Here is a 27,453-nt window from a genome sequence, read left to right as displayed (position 1 = left end):
CCGAAAAGTTTCCAAGAGCCTTCGACTAGCGTGGCCGGAAAAGGGGAGACCTTCCCGCCTGTTTGAGTTCTCACACAAAAAAGGCTGTGGGCTCTGGTACGCCGTTCGGCCCTGCCAGATATTAAATATTCAAAGACTCTATCAGAAAGTAACGTTGTGCAACGTAGGAAGACAATTAAAAATAGCTTCTTCACCTATAAGTAGGATAACAAAAATTGATCAACATAAGACTAGCAGGACATTATACGATATGATAATGAAACAATTATTATTAGAATAACAAGATTACAATCGTCTTATTATGAATTATGAAGACTTGTTGTAGTCGCCTTTGAGGTGTCGCACCACTCGTATGGGACAAGGGACGATAGAACAGAAAAATTAAGAAAAACTCCTATTTCGTGAGAATTATGTCGAGCTTTCACAGTCGTTATGTATAGTATCTCCTTGCTTTACCTCTCTCTCTCTCTCTCTTTCTCTCTCTCTCTCTCTCTCTCTCTCTCTCTCTCTCTCTCTCACGCTCACGCTCTCTCTCTCTCTGTCTTTCTCTCTCTCTATCTCTCTATCTATCTTTCTCTCTCTCCCTCTATCTATCTCTCTATCTATCTTTCTCTCACTCTCTCTCTCTCTATATCTCTTTGGCTGTGTGTCTGTGTGTGTGTGTGTGTCTGTGTAAATATATATATATGTCACTGTGGAAGACTACCATTTAGCTTATTCTGAGTGTTTTATCAGTTTATTACATGGGTTATATATAGATGCCAGTATATTTATTTACTTGTTATTCTCGAATGCAGACATGAATGTCTATGTATTACTCTGTTAACATCATAACAATCACCGTCATCATCACATGGCTTTACATTATACAGTTAAATGAGTGCCACAGGTGGCGTATTTGAGATTTGTAGTTGTGTCTTCCAGCTCACCTAAAATCCATGGTATCGATGTGCTGCCATATAGCAGCGAATTTGTTGAACGAAAAGTGATCAAAAGAGATGTACGATTAGAATTGCGGCCTATATCTCTTTGAAATAACAGATGTTAGTCAATCGATTTATTTAATAAACGAACAGTCGTTATAAAAAGAGGGCTTGTAAAAATAAAATCAATCGCAATAAACGTGGCAAATACTAGACAGGTTTACGATTATTGCTTTTAACGTTATTCTAAGCAAAGAATGAATGTTTTGGATCGCTGTGCATCACAGAAGAACAGACCTTCTCGAAACTTTCCCAATTTAATCATTTGCTCGAGGACGATAGAAAAGTGGATGCCTATTTTCACGGTACTAATCAATTACTAACATTTGTTGTTGTTCAGTGTCGACATTTACGCTGTATGATGATATTGTCATGGTGTATTATAGATTGCTACGTAGTTAGTGTCCCAGATTTGATTTTGCACCGTTTTCCGTGTGTAGATTGATGCTTGAAAACAGCTACGAAGGATTAACACAACAAAGTATAACAACATATGTTAGCCCTCTTAGATTTAGGCCGAATCGTGAGGTGGATAGTATTATGAGATACGCGGCTCCTATTTTTGGACTATAGCTCAAAAGTCTCTATTTGTTCTGCTAGCCGCTTTGTGCTGCCGCTACTGCGCATCGTCTGCGTGCTCACTGATGTATACAGTGAAGGCTGTAAATAGAGGCGCACTTGAGGAGTAATCGTTCGTAATTGCAGTGCTTCAAACTTCCCGCTCAAATAATCCACATCGCTATATAAACTGTAGGTAACGATAATAACAATATTATTTTAGTAGCTGTTGGAGCCTGAATAGCCATGTGATTGTGAACTATAGTGTATACGGTTCTGTTACCGTTCCACTCGAAGACCTTTTTTAACGTGACGATATCCCTTCGATTACACTAGTTGAAGTGGAAGCTTTACGCTTTTCGGTGATGGATATGCATTCTTCAATACGATTGTATCGTCACGTCTTCTTAGAACTGAAGTAAAATTGAAGGTTGTGATAAGTTGTGTCTTTTGGGCTACGCTTGCGCTCTTTTTCACGGTGGGGTCCAGCACCAAAGCGCCTACTACGGGGCGAACCACAACAAAAATATAGTTAGTTATGGACCGTTTTATACGAGGTACGTGTATGATAACATCGAAGTTCATATTAGCTGACCAGAATAGACACTCAAGTCCTAACAGAATTCGAAGTTCTGTATTGATCTGGCTGACACCGTCTGCATATCTGTAATTAAAGCTCGGAGCGTGTCGAAACCTGAATGCGTTGGGGGCTAAACACTGGATCTATTTTAAGGGGGTATTTAACTATGGAGTGTACCTGAGGTAACTGACAAAAAGTGTTTAATCGACAAAATGATGTTTTCAGTTTCGATCTGGTCATTGATGCGTCATAAACAGCACCCGGCTTTTTGGCCATAAATGGTACGCTCAAAAGAAGAACATATCAACAAAAGACATCTTAATCGCTTTGCTAGGCTTTGTGATATGTGTTTTTGTTTGGCTGAAATCTTGTTTTTGACATTGTAAGGTATCATAATGGTACTGTCATTTACATGTGTAGTTTAATAAAACGATGTGAATACCGTACGCGCACTTGCAGCAGCAAGATACATTGTTTTATTAATTAGCATTATTTATGTTTTTATATTAGAAAATATCATTCGCGAAGAATAATGAATAAACGTACAGATACTACAAGCTTTATACATGCGATACCTGTACGTGTATTTATGTATGCTTGAGGGTGGCACGGTGAGTGCATCAATATAATGTGACAGCTTACTCTACCATATTTCGCTTAGATAGGACAAAAGCAATTAGCAACCTAGGGAGCCACGAAGACACTTATTTTTTTTGCTTTGTCTATTTCTTAGTCCGTTAGTGCAATTGTCTCTCCCTCCTGTTCACACATGTGTATACGTAATCCGGTGAGAGCCTGTGTGTATACTATCACTGCGAACTCGAGTATATCCTTACAAGCGGTTGGTTGAAGGGAAAATCGACGCTGCAAAAGCTCTGGTCTGTGAATATACATACATATATATATATATATATGTATATATATATATATATATATATATGTATATATATATATATATATATATATATTGGAAATAAGGAACGTGAAACTCGGGTCATCGGACAACGAGTAATAGGTAGACGAACGACATTTTATATTCTTCGATTTTTACTATTGTCATATTTATTTTTCGTGTAGGAGAGAGAGAGCGCTGCTTGGTTACGTGATGCTAAAAAGATAAATGTACATCAGGCTGTGTGGATCAACGTGTTTCTGTGTGAGTGGGTGTTCTTCTGCGCATAATTCTATATTCGGCTGACACTTACTACTTGATTCGTAATCGTGCTTAATAGTAGTTCGAAATAGTGCCGTCTCTAATATATTAGTGTTGTTGTTATTATTATATTATGATTGTTGTAATCATTAATATTATTCATATCTTTGTCATCGGTAAATGAGAGCAGCTTTCAGACTCGGAATGGTCACGCATAGCTGAATAGCGTCTGTTCGTCTTCCGGTATAGTTTTTTTTTGTTTTCATTGCGTGGTCACTTTAACTATGGTGCGGACGTAACTAAGTAGGTGTGGAAGACCATTGTTTGCTTACGAGCGTATCGTGCTGAGTGCGGCGACGTGTCAGGCGGGAGATTTTCCACCCGACATCATCAGACCAATATTGTCGCCTTCACCTTTCGAGCATCACTTATGCTTTTACATGTCTATCACGTTTACATTGTATTCGCTACTTAAAAGCTGAATAATAATTTCAGCTCATTGATGGGCATTTTAGTATATGATTACACTAGGAGGTGACAAAAAAGGGCGGGGCTAACATGGCGATACTCATGTAGACGTTTGCGGATAACCGTAATAATCACCTATTCCTGTTTGTTCATTTATCGGTAAGGGTCTTCTAGGTAATCGGTGTCGTCTGCGCACATATAAATTTCTCCATGATTTGCGTCACGAATGGGTCATATCGCTGTTGATATTACTATTGCTAGCGTCACGCTTGTCACCAGGTTCACTCACTCACTCACTCACTCACATACGTTTACGTACGTGAAATGTTATCGTATTTTTCTTCTATACCCTCTGCTATATCATAGAGTGAACGTCCAGGATACAGAAGGTGCACGTCGATGTGTCTCGTTCACCTGTACCCGCATAGTCGTTATATCGTTAAAGAATCGTACATTGGCCATACATTATCGTCGGTAATGTGATCATTTTTTTAATGGATTTTTGGGTATTATAATATTGACTACATATAGAACGTATCTCTCCAGTGAGTATATGAAACACATTATTGACTCCTTTATATTTTTGCATTTAGTCAGTTGATCCTTTTTTCTTTTTTAATATATACAGTATTAAATTTTGTGTCACGTACATCCATATAAGCTCAAACCGTTTATCGAATGATTCCTCTTAATTGATGTGTTAGCGCTATTGCGAACGCGCGCTCGGTAACTCGATTGAGGTACTTAATTCAACACTGAATAAATGCTAAAGGCGACGCGGCTTCGTATCCACATACACCCATGCACGTTTTTATGCTCGTGCATGTATAAGAGGAAAAGATTATTTCTAGTCGATTTAACGTGTACATAACTTAAATTTTTCGTCGAGATTTAAACATAGGTTTTCACGTATACGCCCTTTTATAGATAAATGCATATACACACATTTATACAGGCTTACTCACACAGATATATGGACACACGTCCTCTTACGCGCCCAGACTATTTTTCATGCTAACGTTCAGTGGCCTGTAACGGCTACACCGAAACGTAGCCTGCTTGGAGTCGGTTATTTTGTGTGTAGGTAATAGGTAGATGGCGACCCTAATCTGACAAACTGTAATGTGTATTTATTAATACTAGTTTACCGTACGTGTGTGTCTGGTCGTGGGTAGTAATACAAGAGGGCGCTATTGTGGCTGGCGTACGCCTGCAAATCGTTGCGCAGGTTACTCGGTCCATTCTCACGCAGTGCGTCTCCATCAACAAGCAGAAGCTTTCTTTTGCTCTTGTTATGGGTAATTCGGCGCTGCAATAATGGTAGACGAAGTACGCGTGACATGCGATAAGCATTCATACGCCTTCCGCCGAATTCTATTTTGTATATTTGTCTCTATCGAAAACGTACTTATGCGAATAGGATATACGGTAGTGAGAAGGTATGATAGTATAGTTGTATGATTATCAAAACATTGCGACGTAAGGTGGGCGCATATCGGGTCCAGTGAACTACTTGGGAACATGATTTTTTTTGGTATGCTTCTAAAATGAAACGCAATAAATAAGGAATGTTGCAATGCTTTGTCATCATCATTATGGTGAGTTTTCGTTCTTTTTGTTTTAGCGCTAAAGGCTTGCGCGCTCGTTTTCTATATATAGCACGAATTTTTGCAAAAACACGTTTCCTTTTTCTCCTTCAATAGTTTTGTTCTCAGTCATAGTCCATAGCTCACGAACAATCAACGTCCTTAAAATACTCGCGACATTATCCACGCCTAAGTAGAATCTGGTGGTAGATGAGTGGCAGACGGTGATAGTTTGCGATTGGTTTCAAATAAAAGGGAAGGGTTTAAGGAAGCGTCAGTCAAGTCGTGAAGTGACTTTGTTGATTGGAATCTAAGCGAGCTTTATCCGCACTTGCCCCTTGAGGACCGAGACGTCCTTAAAGATTGTTGAAATTGCTATTTGTCCTACCGACGCTCTCCTGTTGATTGAAGCCAAGCTCTCGCGTGTCGAAGGGCCTCTGGAACCACCGTCCGTATGTGTCCCGCAACACCTGCATGCCGCCTAAAGGTACCAAATGCAATGAACAAAAAAATGAATTGTTAAACAGAGTGACAATATCTTCAATTTATTTTTCTTAAAATATTACATTTGAGATAAATTAAAACACATAATAGCATCCGCTGTCTAACCGCAGTGTTTCATCAGCGCACATGGACTGCTTGCTTGGATAACTTACTAACGTTTAATAATCATATCACAGCTATTTCAAGGCGCGTATGAGGTAGGCCAACGGTTCGCAACATCACCGCATTGCTTTTATTAGGTTGGGGGAATACCTTTTGGGCGATTTAAGGACCATTAATCAGGGTTGATGCTTTACACAGAGAACGTCCTCGCAAAAGGAACTAAATACGTGCATGGTTTATGGGCATGAAGGGAGCTGTAGCATGGCTGCTGAAAGCAATGAAGAATTACGTCATGCCGTGGGTCTTTAATGTATAGACCTTGTGCACCAAGTAAATCGAACGGTCAGTAAAAATACTGTGCTGCGACAGAATCCGAAAGCGGATTGTTGAAAACGGATGGACTGTTAAAAGATTTCAGCTCCAAGCTTTTAAGTCAAGTAGTCACGATATTTTCAAAATCTATCGCAACGTGATATGCCCTCACAGCCAGCGACGGTCGATTTGTGACGTTGTAGTTACAGTTTTTCGTAATAATACACATGTCATTTTTATAGTGACAAGTAATTTTCTCAGCTATCATCAATAAAGAAGCCCGACTAATTTCAGGGTTTTTTGGCAACGATTTGTCGAAAAGCGGGCACCAAGCCGCATTTGCCAGTAACGTTGGCGCTAACAAGGCTTAAGGCAGTGTGGCATTTGCCTACGTAACTGTTGTTCATTGTGTACGGCTGTGATGGTAGGAAACACAACTGACAACGAACAAGAGAGTCTGCAAATCTGTCGTTTCGGAGCAAAAGTTACCCTTATGTTTTTGTCGCTTTCTGTTTCGCGACTCGACAGGTGAAGGGGTCATCGAGCTATCGTCTCTTCTTAATCAATCTTTCTCCTTTTGGTTGACAGAACCATCTAGCAAATCGTTATGAGTACCGATGAGTTACGGCCAATTTCAGTTCACACACACACACACAATAGAAATTATTAGATCGTAAATAACTTAATCCGTATTCGAAACATCGGTAGCACAGTGCGTACTTTGTGTCAACTTGTGTGTTATGGCACGCGCACTATGTCGAAATTCGCCGGTGTTGAATAGCAGTGGCGACGATGGCAACAACAACTACTCACCAATATGACTTCCCTATTTCCTGTAGCGTCCTATAGTCGGAGCTTCATGTAACTCTGCATTAGGACTCTACTTCGTTGTAAATTTATTCTGAAAAACAAGCTTACTATTTGTTGTTTGCATGGGTCGATTATGGTGTCTTCGAACCCTTATATAGTTAGATATAGCTCTTATATGTACCTTATCACTTACCAGTTGGGAAGCCGAGATAACAAAACGAAATAATCCAAGTGGTCAAGATAAAAACAAGTTAAATCTATCCATAGAAAGCGCGTACGCCTAAAAACTTAATGAAACACAGCGTCATCTGTAATAAGTGGCCAAACAAGCCAGAATGACAATTTGATTGTAGGGTTCAAAGAATTCTCTAGGGATTTCTTTTTCGATTGGGTCACAATCGAATTACAAAGGCGGATCAATGAAATTCGACCGAACTATGCTAGACATTGTGAATAGGAAAAAGACTAGACAATACGTCTAATTGATGTCAAAAAGTATTGTTCCGTGCTACAACCGTACGGCTTAATTGCGATCGCTATTGATTTTTCGTACCCAAACCCAACGTCCTGCTGACAGACTAATAATACCTATGCTTTAAATAGATGAAACAAAATGATACTCATATTGGTTAGCTATACAATAGTTGCGTTCTTAGTCTTGAGATCTTCATTTTTAAAGTAAAATTTGTGAATTTAAAATAAAATTGCGAAGAAGCATTTGTCGCTGCCATTCCTCGTTTCGGTGCTGTAGCTGCAGACGACAGTTGTGTTTGTCAGAGATGATCAAATTATCTTTTTTCTTGATTTAACTTAGGCCGGGCATTTTTTCCGTGCTGCTTTATATTGAACCGAGTTCGAGATCACAAATGACAACAACACGTTGTTGGCATTGAAGCTCATTAAACTTTTCCGGGGAATTCTGCTCAATAGAAAGCTTCGCGCTGATAATATATTCTTTAAAAAAGATTAAAAAAAAACTTAGTGACTATATACGAAACTAACATACAGTGACAGAGGTTGCGCGTATCAACATAAATTAGGTTACAACAAAAATGCGGTCAGGCTCGTGTGATTGCTTGCATATCTTTAGTCCTGAAAAAATCTTCAAACGAAGCCGTATGTATGATAATGTCAAATCAGATCCGGGGTCCACTTTTCTCATGTCAAGCAACACGCGGGCATGCTTTTGCCATCTGGCAAACTTGGTCTCAAGGTTAGTTTTGTACCCGTTCGAGAATGATTGTTGTTTTCTAAGAAAAGAGCTTCAAACCATTCGCTAAAACAGTGATTTTCTGGAGTTCAGAGCTTCACTTAGCGATGGCAATATGGCAATGCGCTATTCTGACTCTAAGCATTGAAGCGTCCTCCGTATTATCTCATTTCGTGTGCGTTGTTTCGTGTTCTATTTAGTGCCGCTGCTCCGGATTTTGCTGCATTTTCTTTTATTTATCTCTGCTTATGGAATCATATTGGCCAGTTATTCGAAAAGTAAGCTTCTGCCTTTACCATTTGATAAGTGCATCAGCTGTAGCTAGCGGTAGTATTGATGGTATTACACGTACCGTAAACATTAACACTCGTGACTACAAGGTGCTGGCACGATTAACAGCAGAAACCCCCATCCCAGCTTATACTGTAGACACCCCCTAGCAGCCCTCGACGACGATCACCTTTTCGCTTACCACCCCCTTAGCCGTATTCCGCTTGCATACGATCTTTTCATGCTCCAGCATGACTACGGCCCGCCACCGCTCCCACTTCGGTGATCTGAACTATGAACTGCTGGTCCTGTTGCTACTTGAATCGGTTCGCTGACTTCTATCGGAAGTGTACTGCCACTTTATGTAGTTGCAGCCGGGCATATCATGTCATTCGAAGTGTTCTTGCTGCAAGAACACTGGTACCCATTCAGTTCTAAAAAACTTTGTCCAGTACTAGGACAATTTCGGCAGTAGCATGCCATATAAACGGAAAGTAATAAATGCCCTCCTAACTGATTTGAAATTCAGTGTTTTCTTTGCCTATGAATGGATGCATGTGTACAAAGACAACAAGGAACCGGTCTCAGTTCGTGCCACGTGACGAGTCATACTGAGAGTATCTTGGTACTGTTTTAAAGTGTACATATCTGTTTAAGTCTGCAATAATATGTCGTAACTAAGGACATTTGACGCGATTAATCAGGATTTTGAATTTATTTTAAGGGCATGCTTATCAGGTGAGCTATCGAGGCGGACGTTAAAAAGAAATGGGAATTGAGTACAATATTGTTATTTCAAGAGGAAAGCTGAAAACAGCAAATGTACTACAGACGAATAATGCGTAGTAGTTAGTTTGGTTTCAACTCATGCATGAGACTGTTCCCTGCTCTACGCCCTGAAGGGAGCGTCCTACAATCCCACATGTGCTTCTAGGTCAGTTAATTATGTGCGTTTTTTGGGCATCTATAAATTGTGCCTAATTGGAAGACATGTTTAAAAAGGTACACAAGTAGGTGTCGAAAGCTGTAATTAGCTATATATAACGTATGAGTTCCAAGCACTTCGCGTGACCATTGTACTGTGCTGTCACAGGTTACTGCTTTTAGATCTTCAATGAAAGTATCAAAGTCCAGTCTATCGTTCGGAAATGGTGGTACAATCTACAAGCGTAAACGACATGTTGGTCAAGTTCTGAAAAAAACTTGAGAAACGAGTACGATTTCTCTATACACACGAGCCGAAGGATTCCCCGAGCTATCATCCTAAGTGTCGAGACAACAATTTCCTTCAGCCCGAGTGGGTTTTGGCTCTCCTTAAGTACTGGTGGACCTTTGAGACACTTAGCGTGTTTATATATAAAACTAGTAACTGTGTGCAGACGGCATATGAGCCCTTCCTGTGTATTGAGTTCTCACATACTCACTGAAAGCTTATCGCCTGCAGTGGGGATAGTTCTAATTATATTCAGAGTTGACAATGCGTTAATAGATCTGCTGCTCAAACGCAATTGCGCGCTGGTCCGATGCTAGTAAGTAAATTTTATTATTTTGTTTTTTTTTTTTTGGAAAAATCGCTGAGGTTTGGACCTAGCGGTAAGTAACCGAAAACGGTTGTGAATTTTGCTCCAAATGCTCCAATCGCATTAAGCAGTTACCATTCCAAAAAGCTGACGACAGTTGACCACTCTTGCCTAACACGTGAACAGACTGTTAGTCATTTTCAAATCAAATGAAAGGATGGGCATTTAACTTTCCTCTGTAATTTCACTGAAAGCTGGGCCATCCACACACAGTAGGACTCAAGAGTACATTTGAGAGTTAAAAAATTTTTATTATAAAAAAAATATTTACGAATATTGACCAAATGCGAGTCTTTTAGGCTCGTTTGTATCGCGGAAAATAAAGTGCCATATGAATCATGAATTAGCTCGGATCAGAAATAGTCGAGTAAGTGAGATCACAGGCATTACTATTGTTAGTATCACCGTCTGTGTTTCACCATTTACGATAGAACCTGTTGGGTTCAAAAAGAATCCATGGCCTTTTAAGATGAATTATAATAGGCGCGACAGGAGGCGCGATATTGTGATTTCGATGGAGGCTGGTTTCCTTTCAGAAAGAGATGTTTAATCTTTTCTTCTGCAGTGAAAAGCATAGTTTGACTCCAGCATTATAAATAGATATTGTCTGATATTGTTTAAGTAGTTTCGGGAAGGCCACCTTGTTTAATACGCAAGTCGTCAATGTCTACTACGAGGGTAATACGAGAAAACTTGCCATGGCGTAGTAGTGCAACTGGTTATCTGACAGCGGGTCATTTCATTTTAGTGAATGAAACGAGTTCCGATAGCATCAGTTAATACGCATTAACAGCGTGGTAAGAATTGGCTGTAAGTATAGGCTATTTGCATAACTATGGGCAGAGCACAAAGTTGATGCAATTGTAGCAAAACCCCGCATTGGAGATACGAAAGGCAATAGAAGCGAGGTTTACCTCCGCTTTGCTGATGTCTGTTTTTTTTGTCTTTGTTTTTGAGCCACGGGACACAGCAACAACGACCTGCCAACGGACCGCCCATCATTCCGCAAGATTTGTTTGTGACTTGCTAGAATCAGTCACTGTCGTCGACAGTCCGACCCACGATCAAGAAGTTTTCAGTGCCGATAAGCAAGCTAGTTTACTTCCTGGCGCTAGTGGAGACTAAATCCCATAGAACCGCTCCCCTTACGTTTTCCCTGAACGATTTGTTTCGCTGTTTTACTACCGTGTTTCAAAAGGAATAGCAAAAAAGGCTAAGCGCTTTAAATCGCTAGATTTTGTTTAATCGTGTGTTATTTTTTATTATAAGCATTAACGATAACTAAGAGAAGCTGATCAATTTGACGTAACATCATTCCTAAAAATAATTTATTCTATAGCATCTATTTGGCCGTCCGTTTGAAGCTATGCTCAGTTCAGTAAGATGTATTCGCCTTTTTCAGGTAGATCACGAAAAGAGTGTGACACAGTAATAATTCCTATAAAAATGTTCTCGGCACAATTTCGAAAGGACCAGAAATAACATTTTCTTTCACATAACGACATGGAGAAGCGTGAAATTAGAACCTTTGGTTCATGATGAGTCAGGGTTTAATTATTATTATTATTTTAAGTCACTTTTATTTATTATTGTACGACCTTTGAAATTACTAATTCTTTCATAATTGGTGAGCAGCAATCGGAATTGGTCTCCCAGCAAACACGAAACGGTATGGAAACGGTATACAAGCATGTTACTATTAAACATAACAACAATTCTCCCCATTTTTCTGACTATTAATATTTAATAACATTCTTTACTAATAAGCGCGCTCGTTAATTTCAGTTATTCTGGCAGCGAGGTGCGCAGTAGCTACCCAGACTACGCTTTTTCCTAATCAACAAAAGGAAACCATGTGCCAAGTTTAATTACAATATAGCAATTGAAGCCGATGAGTGCCATTCACGTATGGTTTAGCATAGCCTCAAAATCAGGGAAGAGTAGCTTATAGGTCGATGTGTCTTCTATTCTTCGATTGACAGAAGCAACAATAAGCTAGCGAATTTTGAGCTGTTCGCTAGAATCCGAAAACCCCGGACCGATCTATGCCGCAGGGAGCTACTGAGGCTATGCTGAGATGCAATAAATGTGAAGTGGTAAAAACTGACAAAAAAGGGATCTGTAATGACTGACAGCGTTACCATTACCTTTCTGCGATGTGCGAAGAGAAATATTTATCGTTGTAGCAGCTTATAAAGAGAATTAGCTCGGTTGGAGAAAGTTGTTCACATAAACGAAAAAAGCCTCGTCATAAGAACGAGTCAGAAAAAGTACTTTCTTTTAAGCTTCATCGCCACCGTTTTCAGTCAGATTCACAGTTTAGCCGAGCTCCGTCGAAATACCATCTGCAATCTAGCTAATGACTGCTGGACTTCGAAAACAGGTGGTCCCACAAATAAAGTTATCGGTGCACGGGATTACCTTCACAAGTTCTTTGCGTTTTTCATCGTTCATTGGTAAATCCTTCAGCAGCGCCGAGAACAATAGCGAAGCTATACCCATTTGCGAGGCTTCCGCTGTATGGCAGTACCCTCTGCTTATCTCTGAAAGACATTTTTTGGCGTCTTGAAATTTATTTAGCAAGCGCGTGGTTGACATTAACTAGCGGAGACTTACAAGCCGTCGCTGACGTCGAAAAGCTGGTCCGAGATATTGTCAGCGACTAGCTGACGAAATCGACGAAGCCTTGTTTTATTCAAAGAGACTTCCGGTTGGTAGCACATTTTTCTCTGCAATCTGCGCCGTGAGGTCAATAGGTCTGTGTGCATTTTATCTTCAGGTATGATTGGATATATGGTTTTTCGCCACTGGACAAAAACCTGTCTTATCGAAGACACTCATTGAAGAGCGCCGTCTAGCAAGGGATCAGGAGGCGGGCGTCCATATGGTATGCGAACCCAACGGAACCTAGAAAACGGCTATCATTAAGAAGTCGGCCCTGACAGTGTATCTCTAATTACTAATCGTCTGCCGCTGAGATCATTTATTTTTTGATAGAATCGTCAGATCCATCATAGCGCGAAAGTGATCTATTGAGGTCAGTGAACTGATAAGGCGTGAGGTCGAGACCCGTCAAGTACGGTCATCGCTCAGCGTTACAAGCCAGGTTTGTTCTCTGTCACTCTGTCATTGGGGATATAGGTTTCCTACAACACAGTCTTCAAATAGATTCCAAGAGGCTTTATTCCAGCGCTTAGCTACCCAAAAAGTTTGCACGCTATTCTGGGCTCTTCTGGCAAAGCAGCATAGGTGCGTTCGAGTATAACCGGTTCTGATTTCCAGGACGATGCGACCATATGAATTGCTGTAGAATATCGCTTAGTTGCTATGCGTAGTTGTCAATAAGATCTAGCGTAGGCAGCACTTCGATAGAGAGCTCATCCAGGATTCTTCAGGCGTCGTGAGAGGGGTTTCCTTCTCTTTCAAAGGTGAGCATGAGTTGTCACGTTAGTTTAATGCTGATGGAGGCATGAGCGCTAAAATGGGCTTTTTCTCTAATCGAACCATTCTTAAGAAACAAGCCAACTTTACCTACGCATACATGTGTCTCTATAAGCATCAATGAGCAAGCCGGCGTTGCTATTCACGTAAGTCGATGTGGACCAAAGGCTTATCATTCATCAGGCAAAGTCGGCCTAAGCATAGTAGACCACCGGTGTGCGGTTTGAGCATGGCCCATCTTGACGCGCGTTAAAGGCTCCACAGAAAACGAGAAAGAATGATATATACATCGCACGTAATTTTTCGACAACGATGGGTGCCAGTTTCACGTTTGGCGGACGTGTGTAGACAGCTAGATTTATAGTGCATCCATTTGAAATATTAGCTAATCTTCAACTAGAGTTGTATCAAAGTCGCCCGCTCAGCGTTTGTAGGAAACCAGGACCCCATCGCTGGGGCGTTCAGCACCGGCTTCTCTACAAGCCAGCTATTATACGGAGTAAAAGCCTTGCAGTTCAAATGCGGCTGTAGCCCAAGTCGTTGTCAAGCGCCTCCCGGAACCGAGGGTGCTAGAAGTAACAATACTGTTTCATAGGACGACCCTTAGCATTTCAAGAAATTTTGGCTCAATCAAGTTCACCCCCGATTTCTGCTCCGCGAACTATTGCCTCTTCGGCCCCGCTGTTGATCAATAATCACAACCTTGTCTGAATGATCATCCTGATCGAAACTGGACCCTGAAGAACTTCGAACATTGGACGTGGTAGAGTTAAGTGAATGTAGAAGAGACACGCATGAGACGATACTGCACTATGATGAGACAAGAGACAAAAAGGAACGATTTTAAGGCGGGGTTTGCCTATAAGAAATTCACAAAGCTTACCTGTAGCGGAAGCTAAAGTTTAGTGGGCGTGAGAGCCATGTTCCACCGTGTGATTTCCAAGGAGGTTTTTGGCTAATAATGTATGCTCTTTTTTTTGGGTTTCATAAAGTTACCCTTCAAAAGTACCCACTTTTTTGGAAACGTTGTACACAATCTTTTTAGAAACTTCGTTATTGTAGCTATCATAGCAGCTCTTAACGAATACCTTTAATATATAACATATGCAGCTTTGACTCTACAAAGCTTCGGTTTGAGGCTAAATATTTAGATTTTCTGTCTAATGATTCTTGTTGTACGCTTACATATTGCTTATTAATCGATTGTAGTTACATAAGTTAGTTCCGTTCCGCACTATAATAAATATCTCAGTATCAAAGCAATCTACCTTCTTGTCATATTTTCTTGACTTGACTTGAGGTATCTTGCCATATTTTAGCTCGTTTTAGCTTTTATTAAATTGTACCCGTTAACCCCGATTCACAGTGGATCCATTGCCCTTTTACTGCGCCTAACCCTGTGTTCATCCTTTACATGATAGCGAAGGTATTAGATGATGTAATACGACATCGATGTATGTTATAACATAAAAAAAATTAGGAAGTCTTTTAAAGCTACATCGTTTTTGTCTAGCCCGTTCCACTAAAATGAGCTACAACTTACCAGGAAAGCTCTCCTCTCAGCAGTAACATAGATTAAAATAACTGTAATAAATAATAATAATAATACTGTGCTTCAATGCGAAATTTAAATTCCACCTACTGAAAAATACATGACCAATTTTCATAAATCAGAGTCGCTGGCAACCTCGCATAAAACTCTATCAGTTTAGTGAATATTGGATCGGAGATAATAAACCAGAGCCTCTATCCTAAATTGCCTTGGTTGGATATATTACAGGTAATAGATAATATTTTCACCCAGTTGTTCTATACTCTTCTTGACTTTATAGGTAGTAGTTAAACTAAATTGATTCACCTAGGCAAAATAGGCCACTCCGACAAAAGGCTCGGGATGGTTGAGAGGCGGACGTAAACTGTTTGCGTACCTATTTACGTATCCGTACGCTTTTGTATGTGGCAAGTGTTTGGAAAAGCAATGACGACCTACTATCGTAATGTTAGATAAGGCTCTTTGTCATTCGAATGGGAAAGGATGGCCGTAGCAACCCCATTAATTTCAGTTGTATCATGGTCTGTTTCTAGTGACAGACTCCGATATAGTCAAGTCGGGCCCGATCGAACGTTTCGACTCCAAAAAGCGGAATCAATTATGGTGCCATCGCTATTCGTTGCTAAGCTGACAGGCCAGCGCCAGCCGCTCAAGGCAGAGAAATGATAGAGAAAACACAGATACATAAGCGAGGCAATTAGTCAGAGAATATAGAAGGCAGCGAATTAACCGATTGAGTGATTAAGGGAATCGAGCGAGCTGGCGATGTAAGTTACGGGGTATGGACCAAATCAGCAAGGGACGACAATTGTCCTATTTTACACACTAGTCATGTTTGGAGTCTGAAAGGATGCTACTTGATCAATGTACCCTACTGAAAATCTAGTGTGTTCTAAGCTCGAATTGACAGCCGTAATCGATTTGAGGGCAAATGGTCACCGTCCGGGGCTCGCGCCAATCCAGTCAGGCACAGACTTGACTGAATAGAAGCACGATAAGCTATAAAAAGGAAGAAAAAGTAAGACAATGAAGCGTATAAATTTATGAGTGGCTTTGTGCACAGGGGTAAGCGAATTATATTGTGATCACTGTGTTACCACAATCTTACTGTAAACAATATGTTACAATCTCTTTGCTGGTAAGTGGACAACGTAAAACTCAATACTTATCATTTCTTGCTTACTTATTTCCCATCTGTACAGTATGGCTGGTGCATTCGACTAGTTCTGAGGGCATCGTTTTTTCGTTTAGGCCATTGGCATTTATGTTACCTGACATCGACAACTGTATCACATCAGCAGTGGATAGAAGAAAGTATTAAATGTGTCGGAGTCGTATCTACAAAACAACTATTATTAGTTCTGTTATAGCTATCATGCGAACGAAAACATTTTATAAGCACTGCATAGTACTGTTGTTATTGTTATTCGTGCTGGCTTTCCAGAAGTGGTGGACAGATAAGCAGAAATGCGTACGCGCCGCGATGCGGTGACCATATGACGACTAAGCTAGGCTTGACTAACGGCGGTCCGCTGACCATTAAACGACGTTCTCTAAACAGTGAAGCAGCTTTAGCTATTCAGCCACTAGGACGAGTTGAAAGCCTAGGTTGTTTTCCTAGCCAGACTGTCGGTCTCAGCTTTCGTTGCTGACAACCCTTCCGGCGACTGCTACTTCTACACGTTGCAATAGTGCAATTACTTTCAAATTAGCTGGCCTGAATCCAACTAGTTTAGATTTGCACGCTAAAGAAGGGACGAGTAAAAGTAAGGTACATGTCCAGCCGTAGAAAATATGCAGTCGTCACCGTTTTGGGAATGCGCATTATCTATGGGAAACCCCCTAAAGCGGACGGAGGCATTACCCCTTTCTGCCCCTTTTTTGCAGGCAACCCGCGTCCGCGCACGCACATATCTGTTGCGACTTTAACCTTTACCTTTTTCCCTGCACGTACTTACACGCTAATAACACTCCTCCTTTTTAATGGTACTAATAGTAGTATGCTTATAGTAATTATAAGCCGATCTAGTTGCCCCATTGTTGCTGTCCGATGAACGTCTGCCAGTGGGTCGAAGCAGCTAGTTGGCCTACTGGAAGCCAAGCTCAGGCCTCCTGATCTGAAACCTAGCTTCTTTGCACCTACATGTCTAGCAGCTGTGGATCTACTTGCGCGCTCATGTTGATTCTAGCTATAATATTATGCAAAAACGTGCAGTCGAGGATTGGGTGAGGCACTGAAGTTTGAGCTCACATATATATTGAGAATGACATGAGCTACATGCACAAACAAAGTCCCGTCAGAGCTAACATTTTGTTGTTATTATTTCTTCAGCTATAACGTATAGGAACAAACGCCATGGGCTGCAGCATTTTGCAGGTTGAACGTACATAATCCCAAAAGATCTAAAGGGCTACAGAAAGAGTCGCTGATATATATATATATATGAAAAACTGGGAGATTTATTGGTTTTTTTTATTAATCTAAATGCTTTGGAAATAAAAGATAGAATATCCTCAGTGTTGTTTCGTCAATGAACACATCATAATGCCTGGTATCCCTTAAGGTACATACAAATCGAAACACGGTAGATTTCATTTTTGGCAATCTTCAAAGCGATACCTGGCTAACATGAGGGATAGTTACGTGTTAGCGAGCTGAGACAACTCTATTTAGCTCTCGGTGTATAGTTTCAGATTGCAAAAACATATCTTTGAATTCCGTCTAAAAAGTTAAACGTTAGCTTTGTATTTGCTGTTAATCAAAGCTACGCCACTTTGGGAGCATACGTCATTTTGACCGAAGGTCCTAAGCCCACCTTTCTCGTTTTTCCTTTTCCTGCTATCCCTGGTTCATCCGCTTCGTACTTCGTTTGCTATTTTTACGAGAGAAACGATTAAAATGTCATAATGCAAATGAAGGTGCAGTGTTACTAAATAGTACTAAAACTCGATGAAAGTCACACTGAAGTCCTCCCAGAGTAAAGTACCGGGAGTAGTGTCTCCTGGTGATTTCGAGGGTAGGTATTTGACATTGATGATGAGTAAATGATTCACGTTAGAATTCGCGTTGAACTAGGTAGCTGTGTACACTCAAATGTGTATGATGACACATGACTATCGTGACTGATGGCAGAGAACAAGGCAAAGGACGGCATTGATGAGCTTATTACATGGCCAGCATTCATTCAGCCAATACGCTCCTTTCCCAAAGTGACAGTTCTAAGCAGATTATCGTAATTTCGCGTCACTTTCAGCGCATTAGGCTTAGTCAATATAATCAGCCTTATTAAGATAACAAGAATAGATTACACGATCTGGAGCAGTTTAGGTATAACCTATGCGTATCCAATATAGGGTAACTTTTCAGTTTATTATAATTGTGCCATATAGTAAGAGACGAGGTCTGTGCACCTTTCGATTATAAAGTATCATTATAGGTTCGATTGCTATTGGTAAGGACTTTTCTCTGGCAAATCGCTAGAATTGAACTCCTAGGCGTTTCATTGCTTCATTTCTTTAACCTCGACCTTTTGAAAAAGGTCTCGGAAAATTGGGTTGGATCCCGCAAGAATTCCAATGACGACAAAGACTAAATGGCTCGATGTTTACAAATGCATTTTTGGCTGAAGGTCACTATTATACTTGATAATACATTATCATACTCTACGATTACCTACTAATTACGAGCTTATTTATGAAATGTGGTCTGACTACGAAAACATCAGCGTGGTATCAGAGTCAATGATTTGGTGTTTCAATGCCATTTACAGAGGATGGTGCAGATATATTGAGCTAATCGACCTAAAATAGAGCAAGCAGCTGCAGTACCCTGTCAATGAGAATGATGCATTGCTTCCTGAATTCGAATTTTATGAGCTGAACTATAAATGTTTCTAAGCACTCTGTGGCATCTGCATTCAATATTTCTATAATTGATTTTATTTTCCATTCTGTCTTATGGCTATATGCAGAGTGTTATCCCACAACCTCTATGCGTTAATGCAGCAGTACAAAGGAAAGCTAAAGATTTCCTTTGGCTAAGTAGCAGCCCTTCAGTCAAAAAGGTGCCTGAAGCGTTTATCGCTATAACAACATAATTCTAACTTTGGTTTACCGACTGTAAAAAGATTATCCATCCGCATAGTGATCGGAGTAACTATACGTGGGTAACTCTAAATGTACTGTTGAGTAGGTAGACAGCGCCGCCCTGTAAATGTAGGGTAAGGACTGGGGACGGCGCTTTGGTGGAGAAGTGTTGATAGGGATACCAGGGCTAAGAAAACGCCTGGCAGGAAATTCTGGAAAGATACTGCCATAATCTGTATCCCGCTACGGCTGGGACGTCTCAATACGTGCCCGGGTATAATCGTGCGACTACCGGGCGTGTACGAGCCTACCATATGTGTATCGGTTCAATGCCTCAATGGGCGTTCCCCTCAATGGACGTGGCGTATTACTCTACAACGCGGTTCTACCCTTTCCACGTCCTCCAGCGTAGCACACCTCGTCCGACCCTCCTCCACGTGATTTCTCCGCGGGTATATCATCCCTTCTCAATACGGTAGGCCTCCTTCTACTCGGCACTGATTTTCTTTAAGAGACTCTGTGGAACGATTTGATTTGCTTTGCCTTTTCTTAACTTTATCTTCCTATTTCAGATGTTGGATATAGAAATATACGAAAGTAAGCAGGACCTCTCTGTCTCTCTTTTTCAAGAACGGATGTTTGTCTCATAGAAATTTGTTTACGTCAAAGTGCGTGGAAAGGAAATATAGAACCTAACTTAGCTACACCTACATAACAGGTTTTTAATGATGTCATACCGGTATAAACGCATAGAGCGCCTCTTTTTGATGTCAAATTTCTTGCCAAACAGGCAGTTACCCACTTCTTCCTTAGCCAGATTGCCCCCTGCCATCTTTCCTTACTCAGCTCGTTGCTGTAATGCTTCGATCCGATGGTATCAGCAGCGATACTAGCGCGAACTAGAGCCGCAGTATTCATCGCTACCTCCTGCTGTCTTTCTCCTAGGCTGCTTCTTCTTTTTCGTCTTCGTCTCCCACGTCGCTTTGCCAAGCGGAAGGAGGAAGGAAAGAGAACAACGGCGAGCAGCAGCAGCAGGATCTATTTTTAGCGACAAACTAAAAGGCCCAACCGCCTTTCGCCTGCCGAACAGCAGGCTCCAGAAGTAAACGTCGTCCCCCATACCCCTATTTGCTCCCTATATATATATATATATATATAATTACTGGTGGATTTATAAAATGAGAAAAACGTGTGCTTCGTACGTCATGCATATACACCCGTCGGTACAAATCAAAAAGGATTTACATCACTATTACAGAGCTTGTAGGATTTAGTGTGTATATTTACGGATACATAATAAGGCCAGCTTATATTATGGTATCATAATATACAGTTTCGAGTAAAATGGGCTGAGAAAATAGGTTTCCTGAAGCCCCAAATGTTTAATCTATTATGTTATTAGCACCTATTATATGTAATGAACCAAATCAAGCTGTACGCTGCTATTGTATATTTATTTTGTAACTGCGCTTTTTCAAGTTCGGAACCCTTTATTCATTAAAATGAAAATAATCTCATCTAAATTTGCGTGACAACCTCAAATGCATGGGAAATAAAAACTATACAAAAAAATTCTATTAAATAAATATGTTGCTGAGCAGCCAGCACATATTTATTTTAGTTTGGGATAGTTTTGAAAAGACATTTCGATTAAAGCTCGCTATCGCAATTAATTGTATATCTAAGGTAACGAACTAAAACATGAAGGCATTCTAGACTGGTACCCCACTTAAAATCTCATACATCACATTAAATATATGGTATCTAATCTTTGATAGAATCATTAAATTTTAACGAATGCCTAAAGACCCAATATATGTAATAACTCGCTTCCGATAACGACAAAAACGACCCGACACGCAACATGGACCTAGCTAAAAGTCTGGCTCTCTACCCATGTGTGTTCCGTACTGAGGCTCTAGTGAATGAAGTTCGAAACACGGTGACTTCGAATTTTCTAAAAAACGGTTTCGGATGCAGCTGTGTACTTCATATAACAGCTGATCCTAGATATGTGTTGGGAGAGAAAGCTCGGTTCGGTGCTCTACCCAAGCAGTTCTTTGTCCTGTTTAGGTGTGACATTATCTACCAGTTTCAGTCAGCGTCAGTCACTAAAAGTAATCGGAAAAAAGCTTTCCTTAAGGACTTACTTGTTCATAAACACTCATATTAAACGGTTAACAATTATCCGATAATTTCAAGGTAGCCGGTCGAGTTAGGCCATTCGTCTAGGCTGGATATTTGCCTAGGAGGGACAGATTTTAGTATTTCACGGATCAAATACAGTATTTTATTTATCTGGATAGTTTTGCTCAGGCTGTAGCCTTTGATGCGCTTTTTTGCACATCTTGCGTTTGGTTCTAGCTAATCCACCATTTCATTTAGTTACTTCTTTTAGTTATTGTTTTCAGTTCAACTCTTGATTATTCCCTATTACTTATTCGTCACGTTATTTGCAACATGTAGTATCCAAGGTTCAACAATCGGCACTAATCATAATAATAGTGTTTGGTCGAGACATTGCTGCCATCCTCTGAGGCAATGTTGAGTGCAAGCATCCGCTGAACCCAAATGGCGTTTCTCTCGTCAGAATCTGTAGCTCTTGTAGGCCACGACAGGACCATGCAGAACCTGGAGCATGGTATGTCGACACTATTCTCTTATCCGCGCCCTATGACACATGGTAGTACAGACTGAGCTTTCTGAAGAGGACGTCTGAGTCGCCATTAGGAACTGTCCCAGTTTCTGTGAACGTGGCTCCGATGCCCTGCGACGCTATCATTGTAAAGACCTGCTTGACTAGATCTATGACTTGATAGCTAGAAAGAACAGTCCTTTCTACTGCAAGAGTTGCAAAAACTCTGCTTCTTGGCCTTCAGTGGCCAGTCGCGGGTCAATTGGCTTGTCCTATCTATAAGGAAGGAACTATGAGGAGCTATCGGCGATATTCGACAGCGTCTGATGGGGAAGATTCGAGGGATCTGGTTACTTCAACTCAATATGGTGTGTAAGAGATGGGCGGAAAATGGGAGCACATTTTGAAAGACATTTTGAAAACGAAGTAACTGAACAGCAAAATCTTGCTGAAAATTAATTTGCTAAACAGGTCTCAACTGCCTGGAAATAATCCGTCAGCAAATATCTGCCAAAAGCTTAAGGCCGTCTAAGCAACCTTTGGTGGCTTAGCAACACCTCTGCACACTTCTGAATAGGCTACTTTTTCAGGAGGACACTCAACGGGAAGTTGTTCGCTTGCATTACCTATGATGGCACCTATTAGGTTTATGTCAGGTGTTAGTTTTCGCTTAGATCGATCGCGTTTCGCACACTAAGCTTCTTGTATGTACTGCAAAGTTAAACTTGTAGCCCAAATTTATCTGCCATCCTGACTCCAAACAAGCTCTCTCTGGAATCTTTGGGGAGCACTTTTTCGCTTTATCATTAAACACACCCTTAGCGATACAAGGTGTTGAGAGGTTTCTGTAAAAGAGGCAGAGCGTTGGCTAAGCATCTAGGGGAAAAGTATAAGCACTATAGGTGGCCGCAAGCGCGCTCGGAGAAGATAAGCCTAAACGTACTTTACGTTATTGGGTTCCAAACCTGAAATTTCATCTCTTTAACAATGTTTTTCAAAGCTGTGGCTAATGTATTGCTTAAGGTCTTATTGCTTAGATAGCAGAAATCAAACTCCGGCAGATTAGATGAAGGACGATAATGCAAAATAAAGCAAGTCTACTGAGAGCCCTTGGAAGCCTACGCGGCTTAAAGGCATTGTCGGTATTAAATCAACAAGGGCTGCTTGAACGTCTGTAGACTTCTAGCAAATGTTCGCTGACTGATTTTTTTCTAATCAGCCTAAACGTATTTCTGAAATCGACTTTCAGCAAGACCTTGTCGCTCTGCTGGTTCGTCTTCAAAAAGTTGCAGCCGTCTTTTGAATACTGAATTGTGTACGGATAACCAATATGTTGATAGCCAACATAGGAGTTCGAATTGCGATATTGCTCGTCAGACACCATCAGATATCGCTAGTGGCTGTGGGACAAACACTGCTGTTTGACTTGGGTAAAGCAAATCAATTGAGCGGCAGCTGGCCGTTGAAGACCAAGAATTAAAAATCCTGCAACGCTTGCGATGGAGAGGGTTCCTTTGGTTCTCTTGCCCTCTAGATTTTTAAGTTAGCGGGATTGATGACCGCCTCTATAGCGACTAATAAAGCCTTTCATGGTGGTTACCTATATATATATATATAGGTGTATAGTATAATAGCAAAATCACTAGGACGAGCGATAAGAAACCGCAGCCCAGATTTATCGGGCAACCACTCACTATCGAAATATTAGGAGCTGTAGAAGATGATTCCGTATCCAGTTTTGAACATTTTGAAAAAAACTAGTGGATTATACCTGTCGAAATATGAGTGTACAAAGGAATATTTTCTCCAGAGACTTTTGTTTGAAGTTCAAAAACGAAATGCGTCTGCAATAGTCGGCTTTACGACCATAAATGGTTGACTGAAAGAGTAACTTTTATTTACCATATTATTGGTTGGTAAGTATGACATCAACCAGTAATCGCAACAAATCAGGTAAACGTTTTATCGACTATGGCATACGAAAGGGCTAAGCAATGCTAGAAACCTACTCCAGATTCTAGAAGACGTCTTCCTTTATGAACGCACTCGTTGACAAGTAGCTAAGTGAGAGAAATATGAGCAAAAATTAGTTTAAGGGTATTCTGATTATATCAAAATACTCTACAAAACAACAAGTGTCAGGTATTCACTATATGTTGTCATCTTCATGTAATAATAGGTTTCGTTGGGTCGCTGGCGTATTCGGATCATTAAGTACGCCAATCCAAGGAAAGCTATTCCGTGTTTACCTGTTGCGGCTTGAGTCTCCTTGACTCTTCACAGTGTAGATTATGTGCGGGTTAGGAAGAGGCTGGATTAGTTTGTTTTAGAAACTCTATACAGCTGCACTGTCTATTGACTTATTTTTTAGCCAGAGCATTTTTCCTTATAAACAACACATTTAATATGATTAGCAATAGATATTAGTAAATAAACTAGAATCGTGTTTGATTGGCCAAAGAGGTTTATCAAAGAACAGCGAATGAGAAGTTATAGCTTTCTATAGCTTCCACTACTTTTGCCTCGAGGGAATTCGTGAGAGAGCGTCAGCAATCGGGAGTGATGTCACTCCGGTTGCGTCCTTACGACATTGCCAATATCTCGCACAAGATATTGAGCAGCTACCAGGAATAGGCCGTCACCGCACGAATAGCCGAACGGTCGATAGCCAGAAATGGCCCTCCGTCCTTTCGCTGCTGTCATCATTGGATCGTAACCAGTAGCGGGTCGGCAACACTGACCAAGACCTATAAGTTGACACTGCCATTCAAGATTGACAGTCGAGGTTCTACCCTTCGTTTGAGGGCCGTGCCTTAGCAGTCGAACTCGATCGTTCAGGCGGCTCGCTGGACACACCTAGCAGTACATAGTTATGAAGCTAGTGATATGTATCTGCCAGCCAGTAAACAACTGATACGCATTCGTATTAGCAGATACTTCTTATATGAGTCGAATATTCGAGAGAGATTTCTTTCTACTCTTTTGAATATCAAGACATTTTTAGTGAGCATAAAGATCAATCAATACTTACCTGGCGCTGTTATTGATCGCTCTCGGATTTCCTTAAAACATACTGGCCTTACTATTAATGATAAAGCCTTGAAATACGTTAACTTATTTCGGCTTCAAAAACAATTTTTATCGTTCTTTACCAAAGCCAAGTTATCAAACTAATAAAAAGAAACCCTCGCGTACATAGAGTGAAGTTTTGTTCTTTTTCAAAATGTATTCTTTCTTTTTTCAGTTCATTTACCTAGAAAAGGCCTTCTATAAGGAATAAGCTTTTGCAACTATACCTTTAGCATCTAAAAAATGATGAATTTTCAATGCAATAAACTCTAGATATTCTCCAAAATCTAAATCTGTCTTCAATGAACTTTTGTAGAAGTTTTTTTCGGGCATTAACTAAAGGAGTGTTAAAGCCTTAAACGTATGTTTTGCTTTTTGCCCCAATCGGCCAGTTATTTGAAACGAGGCCCATAAGGGGCTTAAGCATAGCACTTTTCAAAGCAAGATAAAGGACACTTAGGGTTGTTTACGTAGTACTAGTATTACAAAACATGCGTGCTCGCTGTTCTTACAAGGTCTGCCAATTCATTTCGAATCACTACATTCCAGTGCAGTATTTATGTTATTATGTTTGTACACATGTGGCTCATATTAAAAAAAAATTCTAATTTAAAGGCTTAGAACCACCGTACGGGCATTTACATTCTCCCTTTAGACAGGAGGTGGCAACGATTTTAGCGAATCATAGGCCATCATTGCTGCAGTGTTGACGTCGTCAGCATGAGCTAACTTGTAAGTGAAGGCATTATTTTAGAGGCGCATTAGGCCCCGTTGTTATTTGACCTTTTCACCCATAACTATCCTAATTAAACTCTGTTTTTTAGGTTGGAGCAATCTGATCCTCTATGTGAAACTTCAGAACCTGCGCTCTCTTTGTTGGCCTTTAGCAAAAAATAGAGTTATTTGATTTCTTTTAAATTCGTTCGGTGGTCACAAACCATATGAGACGTAGTCTAATCAGTATCGTTTAAGGAAAGCTTAGGTTTAGGGTGGGCTACAATCAGCGTTTCTACGAAACAGGTCATGTCTATGGAATACAACTACAATTCTGGAAACACAAACCGATAAAGTATAATTAGTATGCAATAAAGGCCTTCACTGTCCCTTGCGCTAGTCCTGAAGCATACATAAACTCAATCACCTACTACATGCTGCAGTCTGCATTCCACAGTTTACATCCAGATCCTTATTATGATTGACTGTATTACCTTTTCTCGTGCAGACGCCGAGCGCGTCGTGGCAAATGTACGGGTGGACGCTCTTGCTGCAAAAACAATCTGCATCGCTACGGCACGGCGCATTCTCAACCTTCTCACGGCAAATTTCCTGGAACAATAGTAGAAAATCGAACGTTTGGACATGATTTTTTCTGCATAAGTATGAAGAAACCCTCAAAGACGATGGTGCGGCATAGACGCAGGAGCTATCAAAAGAAGATCCATCCTGTTCTAAGACTCAATTGCCTGACGGTGACTATTACATTACATCATATTTACACTCAGTAGTTTTTCGCGTCATAGTTAGCGTTAAGATACGGAGACCAACTGTTTTCCCCGTAGCTTTAGAAATAGCGTTTGCGTCTGGCACATCGTACTGTACATTCAGGACTCTAAAATTTGTAAACATTGCAGATTGCACGCTATGTATGTGTGTATGTATATACAGCCTTATTACTTTCTATGGTTATCAGTAGCGTCATTGGCGACCGCTTGCACTTCCCATGGCATCATCTATTCGAGGTGAGGGTAAATCGGAGAAGGCATAATCAGGACCACGTTTTCCTCGCAATCCTGACAGCTCGTAGTATGTCGCCATTCCATTGACTAAATTTTTCGCGCCTCTTGGATGCAGCGGTACATTATTTTTTCACAGAGAAGGTCTTAAGCGCTTGACATACGAAGCACAACTACGATGCTTGAACGATTCAGTTGTTCCGTTATTCTGTTCTAACCGCCATTGAATGCATACAATACGTAAATGCGTAAACGCTAGAAGTTATTAGCTAGACACGCCTGGTTCACACTCCGCAACTGAGACGTTACAACGCATATCACAAATCGAAAACGGTTAAGAACACGATATGCTCGCCAAGATACACTTCTTGACGTTTCTACGGTAACTTCTTTTGATCTTTATATAGTAAGTGTAACAGACCTCGCACAAACCCAATTTAATAACAGTCTGACATGGATCAGGTGCAGGCCATAGACTGCAGATCAGTATCGGAAGGTCTCTGGATAGTTTAAAAAACGTTTCTTTCCGGCTTTAGCAGATGATACGTAAGTGGATTCAGGAGTGCAATAGAGGCCTCTTAGTACTATTTCTATATAAATCCCAATATTCTGAAAGCTATTTCAATGAGAATGTATAAATAGGTGTTATATATAGGGTAACTCTATCGCTGTGTATTGTAATATTTTACATATCTTCTGTTGCTTTAACAGATATGAAATTGAGACCTTACGTGTGAACACGTGTTTTATAAACTACCAAGTGTTTTTTTCGTGACGTCCCGTAACTTTAATCTCACTTCGTATAATACACCTGCATTTGC

At 40.6% G+C, this 27,453-nt stretch overlaps 1 protein-coding gene across 1 annotated transcript in view; it reads right to left on the bottom strand.

The window, feature by feature from the left end:
- Positions 1-459: 459 nt before the first annotated feature.
- Positions 460-27,453, bottom strand: part of LOC111247476 (uncharacterized) — a 102,238-nt gene continuing 75,244 nt past the window's right edge. Inside the window, exons 4-5 of the mRNA XM_022798417.2 lie at positions 26,108-26,225; positions 460-5,809 (exon numbers count right to left, since the gene is read on the bottom strand). Of these exons, the coding sequence (XP_022654152.1) occupies positions 5,685-5,809; positions 26,108-26,225 (243 nt within the window). The 3' untranslated portion in view covers positions 460-5,684. The remainder of the gene's footprint in view (positions 5,810-26,107; positions 26,226-27,453) is intronic.

The sequence above is a fragment of the Varroa destructor genome, unplaced genomic scaffold (genome assembly GCF_002443255.2).
Source record: "Varroa destructor unplaced genomic scaffold, Vdes_3.0 BEIS01000003.1, whole genome shotgun sequence".
Classification (NCBI taxonomy): domain Eukaryota; kingdom Metazoa; phylum Arthropoda; class Arachnida; order Mesostigmata; family Varroidae; genus Varroa; species Varroa destructor.
This window is presented reverse-complemented; position numbering and strand designations above follow the sequence as displayed.